This window comes from Pterocles gutturalis, unplaced genomic scaffold (assembly GCF_000699245.1).
Source record: "Pterocles gutturalis isolate BGI_N339 unplaced genomic scaffold, ASM69924v1 scaffold23495, whole genome shotgun sequence".
Taxonomy (NCBI): domain Eukaryota; kingdom Metazoa; phylum Chordata; class Aves; order Pterocliformes; family Pteroclidae; genus Pterocles; species Pterocles gutturalis.
In genome coordinates this window covers 1-8,961 of record NW_010138887.1, presented here as the reverse complement: position 1 = coordinate 8,961, position 8,961 = coordinate 1, and the positions used below count along the sequence as shown (strand labels likewise).

At 55.5% G+C, this 8,961-nt stretch overlaps 1 protein-coding gene across 1 annotated transcript; it reads left to right on the top strand.

Annotated features, from left to right (window-relative positions):
- The first annotated feature begins 4,507 nt into the window (after positions 1-4,507).
- P2RY6 (pyrimidinergic receptor P2Y, G-protein coupled, 6) lies at positions 4,508-5,580 on the top strand. Its single transcript, XM_010083177.1, has one exon. The coding sequence runs from the start codon at positions 4,514-4,516 to the stop codon at positions 5,504-5,506; it is 993 nt and encodes a 330-aa protein (XP_010081479.1). The 5' UTR covers positions 4,508-4,513; the 3' UTR covers positions 5,507-5,580.
- The last annotated feature ends 3,381 nt before the right edge of the window (positions 5,581-8,961 follow it).

Genomic DNA, 8,961 nt, shown 5'->3' with positions numbered 1-8,961 from the left:
GCCTCCCCTTGCAGCCCGTCCCCTTGGGTCCACATTCAACACCCAAAAATGCCCAATATTGACCCAATTTTGCCACATTAACCCTTCAGGCTTCAATAAATCGAGATTTCCTTCCTAACACCCAAACCTTAGTCCCCAACCACCCCAAGGATGGTGGGACATGTCCATGGGCACCTGAAGATGTTTGGGACCAGCCAGGAGATGTTTGGGGACAGGGACATTGTGGCTTTGGCCAAGAGACACGCAGGACGGGAGCATCCCTCCTCCATCCCCTTCGAAATCTGCTGAGCTGGAGATTTCACTTCCGTCTCCGCCATCCCAGCCCTGCCATCGGGCCACCAAGATGTCCCCACCATGGTCACATCCCAGGGCAGGACAAACCAAGGAGGACAAGCAGCACCCCAACACTGCACACACCCCTTTTTTTCTCCTCCAAGTCTCGTTTCACAAAGGATTTCACCTGGTGCCCATCACCATGGCATCAGGCCACTGGGATCAGGTCTCCATCTGCTTTTAGGGGAGACTGAGCACAGAGGGCACCCACCCCATTACCCCAAGGGCTGGCAGGTGATTCTGATGATGGGTGCAGTTGGGGTGGGGATTCTCCAGTGTCTAATACAAAGGTTGTGCTCGGCGCATCCCGCCGTTGGGTTTTTCCAGGAACTGGGAGGGATTTTTCCTCCTCTCTTCCAGCTTTCCTGTCTACTTCACTGCTCCGTTCCCCTCTTGCAAAGAGGTATTTTTTTGTAAATTTGCCTTTTTTGGGGAGGAGATTCCCTCATTTTTTGGCTGTTCATCCTATTTTTGCCTTAGGTTGTGGTTGTCCTCTGCCACTGATGTCCTGCATAGCCTTGGTCATGTCCCTTAGTCCCCCCTCAACCCCCCCTGCACTTCACCCCACCCTCGGGGTTCTTTTTGGGCAGAAAATCTGTTAAATTGAGGTGTGAGCCACACTTGTTCGCTTCAAACCCCAGTGCTCATGCCTCAGTTTCCCTGGTTGTGGCCAGAGGGGATGGGACAACAGGAGCAATGTCGTCTCCTGGTGCCACCATCCCAGGTGCCACCCCTGTCCCCAGATGCTCACCCTTGAAGTGAGCCAAAAATGGGGGAAAAGACCCCAAAAATGGGGGGAAATGACCCCCCCCCCCAAATGGGCAAAAAGACAAAATAAAGGGGGAAAAGACCAAAAAATTGGGTTAAAGACCCAAAAATTTCTCAGTCTGGTGACATGGGTGGTGGACTCAGCTGGCTGCATCCTGTTATCCCTGAGCTGGGTCTGGGACATGTCCCCTTCCCTGGTGGCATCTGCCAGCTCTGGATGTCCCTCAGTGTCTGGGTACAGCTGTTTTGGGGGTGCAGTGTGTGTGCACAGGGGGCAGGTCTGTGCACACGTGTGTCTGTGTGCATGCAGAGGGGTCTGTGTGTGTGTGTGTGTGTGTGTGTGTGTGTGTAGGGGCCAATGTATGTGTCTATAGGGGCCATGTATGTGTGTAGGGGATGGGGACGTATGTGGAGCCGTGACGGAGGTGCTGGCATGGGCTGTGCCATACCTGCACAGCTGTGCAGTGCTGTGCAGTGCCGTGCCATGCAGTGCCCACCCTGCTGTGCAGTTCCATGCAGTGCTGTGCTATGCAGTGCCCACCCTGCTGTGCAGTGCCATGCAGTGCTGTGCTTCATGGCATGGTGCAATGTCCACCCTGCTATGCAGTGCTGTGCAGTGTTGCCCCATGCAGTGCTCGCCCTGCCGTGCAGTGCCATGCAGTGCTGTGCTCCATGGCATGGTGCAATGTCCACCCTGCTATGCAGTGCTGTGCAGTGTTGTCCCGTGCAGTGCCATGCAGTGCTGTGCTCCATGGCATGGTGCAATGTCCACAGTGCTGTGCAGTGCCATGCAATGCAGTGCTCATGGTCCTGTGCAGTGCCATGCAGTGCCATGCCATGCAGTGCAGTGCTCATGGTGCTGTGCAGTGCCATGTAGTGCTGTGCTCTGTGGCCTGGTGCAATGTCCACAGTACTGTGCAGAGCCATGCAGTGCCATGCCACACCATGCAGTGCTCATTCTGCTGTGCAGTGCCATGTAGTGCTGTGCTCTGTGGACTGGTGCAATTCCCACCCTGCCCTGCAGTGCTGTGCAGTGCCCACGGTGCTGTGCCATGCAGTACTGCGCCATGCAGTGCCGCGCCATGCAGTGCCCACCCTGCCATGTAGTGCCATGCAGTGCTGTGCTCCGTGGCATGGTGCAATGTCCACCCTGCTGTGCAGTGCCGTACAGTGTCTGCCCTGCCATGCAGTGCCATGCCACGCCATGCAGGTCTCACCCTGCTGTGCAGTCCCATACAGTGTCCACGGTCCCTTGTCTTGCAGTGCCCACCCTGCCATGCCATGTCATGCGGTGCCGTGCCACACAGCGCCCACCCCACCACCCAGGTTTCTGTTCCCCATCGGGCCTGGGGGTGCTGCCATTGGGGGGAAAGGGGAAGCATTGCTCAAGACAGTGAGCGCAGATGTGCCCGGGCGCTGGGCAGAGCAGCGGGTCCCAGCACCCTGGGCCATCCCCTGAGACCCTCTGCCACCCCTTGGCACCCCCTTGGCACCCCAGCAGGTAAGATGCACACCTGGGTCCCCCAGGACCCCCCTATTGGGCACTTATTGGCTTGGAGGTGGCAGAGGTGGGTGCTTGGTGACAGTGGGTGCAATGGGGTGCAGTGGGGTGCAGAAGCACTCAGTGGGGTGCTAAGGGAGCACAGTGGGGTGCAGGGGGGCTCAGTGGGGTCCTACGGGAGCTCAGTGGGGTACAGGGGCGCTCAGTGGGATGAAGTGGGGCTCAGTGGAGTGCAGAAGGGCTCAATGGAGTGCAGGGGGACTCAGTGGGGTGCAGGGGCACTCAGTGGGGTGCTGGGGGGCTCAGTGGGCAGCTAAGGGAGCTCAGTGTAGTGCAGAGGGCTCAGTGGGGTGCTAAAGGAGCTCAGTGGGGTGCTAAGTGAGCTCCATGGGGTGCAGGGGGGCTCAGTGGGATGCCAGGGGGGTATAGGAGGGTTATGCAGCAGCAGGAAGGCGGGGGTGGGGAACTGATCTGCAAGCCTGGAGCACACCCCAAAAATGGGGGAACCTTGTGTATTCCTCCCAACCTGACCCCCTGGCTGGGCGGTGCTCCGGGGCTGGTAAATCCCCAAAGACTCAAAAATGGGGCCACCAGGGTGGTAGGAGATAATGGGGTGACCCCTAGACTCATGTGTCCCCTGGACTTGTGTGTCCCCTCTGGTCCCCTCTGCCTCCATGGACCTGGCTGGAGCTCAGCCACTCCCCCCCTCCCTGCCTCAGTTTCTCCTCCCAGCCGACAGCAGCTGCTGCACCCATGGGTGCCATGGCAAGGGATTTGGCTGAGTGACATGGTTGGGATGTGGGGGTCTTTTCATGCTGCGGGACCACGTCTTTCATGCTGCTCTTAGCCTCTAAGAAAAGCTGGTGGCTTCTCCTCCAGCTCCGAGCAGCACAGAGGCCACATGGGTGGGCTCTTAACCCACAAACCCGAAAATCTCTGTGACCAGACCATCACCAGTCCCGATCCTCGGATTAAATTAACCACCAAACATCTGTGGGTGGTGCTGGGCTCAATGCAGGTGGCATCTCCTGAAACTCATGGGACATGACCTGCTCGGGTGACTGGCCATAGGGTTTTGGCACCCCCTGCAGAGGAGTGGGAAGCCATGCCGGCGGCCACTGTCACACTGAGCCACAATTTCCTCCCTGGTGCTGTGATAAGGGTGATTTGGCTTCATGCAAACCTTTCTGTGGGGTGCAAGTGCCAGGGAAAGTGGAGCTGAGATGGTGGTGATCACGGCCACCACACTGTCCTGTGTGCCACCACCCTGCATGGTCCTGCTGTCTCCATCGTCACCTTCCTGATGGACCCCGAAATCCATCATTGTGGTTTAGAATCACAGAAGGGTTTGGGTTGGAAAGGACCTTAAAGCTCATCTCATTCCACCCCCTGCCATGGGCAGGGACACCTCCCACTAGCCCAGGTTGCCCAAAGCCTCATCCAGCCTGACTTGGAATGTTTCCAGGTATGGAGCATCTACCACCACCCCTTGTCCTGTTGCTTCAGGTCCTAGTAAAAGTCCCTGTCCCCCTCCTCCATCTCTCCTGTAGCCCCCTTTCAGCACTGGAAGGTGCTGGAAGGTCTCCCCGGAGCCTTCTCTTCTCCAGGCTGCACACCCCCAACTCTCTCAGCGGGAGCTGCTCCAGCCCTCGCACCATCTCCGTGGCTCCTCTGGCCCCGCTCCAGCAGCTCCGTGTTTGTCCTGTGCTGAGGACCCCAGAGCTGGATGCAGCGGGGTTGCCCCGACCTAGAAGGATGGGGCTATGGGGTCGCACACACTGGTCCATGTCCATCTTGCTAGGGTGGGTGTGACACCACGTGGCCAAGTCACCAACCATCCGCTTTGTCATTCGCAGGCACTGGTGAAGGGCCACACCAGCAGAGAGGACAACGATGGAGGGGATCACCACCATGGCCAACTTGACGGCCCCCACGGGGGCTGGGAGGAACTCATGCACCTTCCATGAGGAATTTAAGCAGGTCCTGCTACCCTTGGTCTACTCGGTGGTGTTCATGGTGGGGTTGCCCTTGAACGCCGTGGTCATCGGGCAGATCTGGGTGGCCCGCAAGGCGCTGAGCCGCACCATGATCTACATGCTGAACCTGGCCATGGCTGACCTGCTCTACGTCTGCTCCCTCCCACTTCTCATCTACAACTACACCCAGAAGGATTATTGGCCTTTCGGGGACTTCACCTGCAAATTTGTCCGCTTCCAGTTCTACAGCAACTTACACGGCAGCATCCTCTTCCTCACCTGCATCAGCGTCCAGCGCTACCTGGGCATCTGCCACCCCTTGGCCTCGTGGCACAAGAAGAAAGGCAAGAAGCTGACGTGGCTGGTGTGCGCCGCGGTGTGGTTCATCGTCATCGCTCAGTGCCTGCCCACCTTCATCTTCGCGTCCACTGGTACCCAAAGGAACCGCACCGTCTGCTACGACCTGAGCCCACCAGATCGCTCCGCTGCCTACTTCCCCTACGGCATCACCCTCACCGTCACCGGGTTCCTCCTGCCCTTCGTGGCCATCCTCGCCTGCTACTGCAGCATGGCTCGCATTCTGTGCCAGAAGGACGAGCTGATCGGCTTGGTGGTGCACAAGAGGAAGGACAAAGCCGTGCGGATGATCATCATCGTGGTCATTGTCTTCTCCATCAGCTTCTTCCCCTTCCACCTCACCAAGACCATCTACCTGATTGTCCGGTCCTCACCCAACCTGCCCTGCTTGGATCTTCAGGCATTCGCCATCGCCTACAAATGCACGCGGCCCTTCGCCAGCATGAACAGCGTCCTTGACCCCATCCTCTTCTACTTCACCCAACCCAAGTTTCGCGAGAGCACCCGTTACCTCCTCGACAAGGTGAGCTCCAAGTGGCGGCAAGACCATTGTGTCACCTACGGCTCCTAGGTGAGGATGAAGGCCACCTCGGTGTCACCAGGACTGGGTATGGAGAAATTTTGGCTTTAAGCTCAGTGAAGCAGAGATGGCTTCAGCTGGGGACGTGCTGGAGGACAGGAGGACAGCATCTCCCAATATTGCAGCACTTTCATCCCATCTCCAGCATGCAGCAGAGCAGTATTAACCCCATCATGACACAGATCCGATGTTCTCTCTCTGGCTTGGTTGCTCAGTTGGAGCAGCTTAGCACCATGTTTCCTTGGTGGAGAAACCATCAATGCAATAAAAACCACTGGTGGGACTGTGGAGGACATGATGGGACCATGGAGGACACAGTGGTACTGTGAAGGACATGGCCCCTGGCTCAGGGTGAGCTTCTGGGGGGTGATTTCTCCCTCTTCTGGTTTAAAGCTTCTCCAACAGGTCATGCAAAGGATTTGGTTCAGCTCGTTCCTGCCTGGGGAACGTGGGGATGTGTGTTCCTCCACCGACAGATCAGTGCCACAGACATTTTTTGGGGTCATACTGGACATCCCTCTTCCCCAGTCCCCAGAATGGGGCCAGACCAGTAAGAGACATGGGCCCACTGGTACTACTGGTGGGAGAGCATCTCTGGCCAGGCTGGGAACTGGGAAGGGGGACATAAGGTCAACTGCGACACCAATGCTGGATTTCCCACCCAAGCGATGACCATGGGCTGGGTTGGAGACAAGCCAGCAGTGTTGTCACCTGCCTGGGCACCATCAGCACCATGTGGGTCCTGCTCCCCGCTTAGCCCATCACCTCAAATCTGGCCCATCCCAGCATCCCGCTGTCACATGATCACCCAAAATCAGAGCTGGCACACCGGGACACAATGCCAGGAGTCAGGAAACCCATGCCACAGAGATACTTGATGTCCTTGGCCATGCCACTGCATGTCCCACCGTTGGCTTGGCCTCTTGGGTTGGGACTCGAGCTTTGGTCCTCGGCTGCTGCTTCCTCCCAGCGAGGGGGGATTTGCTTACACGGCGCAGGGTGGATATACCATGAATCGCTCTGCGAGTCTTCTTTAACATATAGGATGTACAGAATAAACTTCCCCCCCTTCTTCAGGTGGATATGTACACATATATACAACCACTATATACATGTACATAAGATACATCCAAGCAGAGGAAGATTTGGAGCCCAGCACGGGCTACATGGTGCAGGTATTCTCCGCCCTGAATGCACCATATGTATCTATATGGTGTCTGTATGTATATATAGAATATATACAAATATATATAGAGATAACTGTTTTGCAGCATTTCTCGCAGGTTGTCTGTGCATAATAATCACGTCAAAGTTGATTTAAACAATTTGCTTCAAATCTCCGGAGATGAGCATCCCTCCCACACCCACCCAAGCATGGGCCTTCATCCAGACTTTCTCCCCACAAGTGTGTGGCATCTTCTTCGGGGGCTACCCAAGGACCTTGCCAGCAGCCAGGGCTGGTGGTCCCAATGTGTCTCCTTGGCTGTCGTGAGGATGAGGAGGGTGCCCAGGGTGGTTGTCAGCTCTTAGATGATACTCAAAGATCTCAGCATGGTGGTGGGCTGGAATGGAGAAGGATCCAGTGGTGGCATTATCTCAAGATGCCTGGTTTTGCCGGAGTGGTGGCCAGGTCCTGGTGGGGACAACCATGCATGGTGCCAATGGCTTTGGATTGGAGCATGGAAAATGATGGAGGAGGCAGACTCTACCCCAAGGTCTCCCTTGGCTGGAGCTCATCCATGCTGAGATATCTTCTGATTTTTTTTTTTGAGGGTCCCACAATGGAAGGGCAAAATGTCGGGGGGGCTACGAGAGTGGTGGCCATGTCCTGGTGGGGACAACCATCCATGGTGCCAACAGTTTTGGCTTGGAGCATAGAAAGTGATGGAGGAGGCAGAACCAGCCCTTGGTTGGAGCTCCTCCATGCTGAAATCTCCTCTGATGTATTTTTGGGGTCCCATAATGGAAGGACAAAATTCTGGGGGCTGCTGGCTGGTGGGACAATCCCAGCCTGGTGTCCCCAACTCTTCCCAGACAAAAGGAAAGGTGACAGGGTGAGAGATGGCAGGCCACACCATCTGGACCCAGGAGAGGGCGCAAAATCTTAACATTTGGAGAAATTCAGCTGGGTCTGTGGGTGAGTCCTGCTCCATCACACCACAGAGAGTGTTCCACCTATGGGACAAAATTTAACTGTGATACAGCTTTGAGGGAAAAATATTAAGCAAGTTCCAAAAAGGTCAGTGGTGGCTGCAGGGACAGTGTAGGCTCGGGTGGGGACATCCAGCAGCTGCAGGACACCCCGATGAGGTTCTTGATGGTGGAATCACGAATTTTGGGTGTTTTTAAGGCACATGGAGCTCACTAATTTTTGCACTTTGGGTCTGACCATGTCCTCCCCAGCCTTTGGGTTCCCTTGGTCCCACCAGGCCCAGAAGCCAGGGTGATGGGCACAACTGGGTGACTTAGAGATGGGGTGGGGGCTTCCAAACATCTCCTTCACTCCCAAGATGCTCAATACCAGCAGCGTGAGGATCAGCTCCTACAGCACGGATGAAACCTGTGGCTCTTCCCTCCCACTACAGGGACATCATGGGGACATCAGGATTACGGCCAGGAGACACCCAGCCCTGGGGGAACCAGGGGAGGAGGGCAGAGGGAGGGAAGGGAGAGTCAGGGTGGTGCATCTCAGAGCATGGCCAGAGGCACTTTCTAGGTCCTGAAAAAATGCATTTATGGGGGGTGTTGGATTTTTTTTTTTTTTTATCACCACCAGGGTTTTTTTTGTGCCCCTGGGACAGAGAAAAAAATGTCCTTTCCGTGGCCAGGATACCTCTCCAGCCCCATCCATGGTGCCGAGACCCCAACTCACCCATCTGCCACCCCCTCAAACAACTTTATTTTTCACATCCCCAGCGCTAAAGCTGTTATCTTTGGGGGATAGGAGCTGCAAATAGCAAGCGCTGACAAGTGATGCTAAAAATCCACGAGAAAATCTGTTCGTGGGGTGGTGTGTCACCGAAGCTCTTGGCAAGTTGGGAACAAGGTGTTCTGCCTTCCCCAGGATGAGTTGCAAAAGCACCAGCAAGAAAATCCACACCAAAGGGAAGGATCTCTCACTGGCACCCCAGTTTTTGCTATTAAAAAAAAAAAAAGGTGGGAAAAAGGTGGGAGGAGATAGAGGGAAGGGGATGAAGGATAAGTGGGTGGGGATGGAGAAAGGGGGGAACTGGGGTGTTCCTGCTTGGCCTGGGCAGTTCTGTGCCCTCCTTCCTCCAAAAAAAATTTAAAAAATTAATAAAAAACTAAAAAGGGCCAAATCTCCAACTATCTTCTTCTCTGAAGCTCATTGCAAGTTGGTAACAAGGTGTTCTGCCTTCCCCAAGATAAGTTGGAGAAATCCACAGTGAGGGATCTCCCACTGGCACCCAAATTTTTGCTGTTAA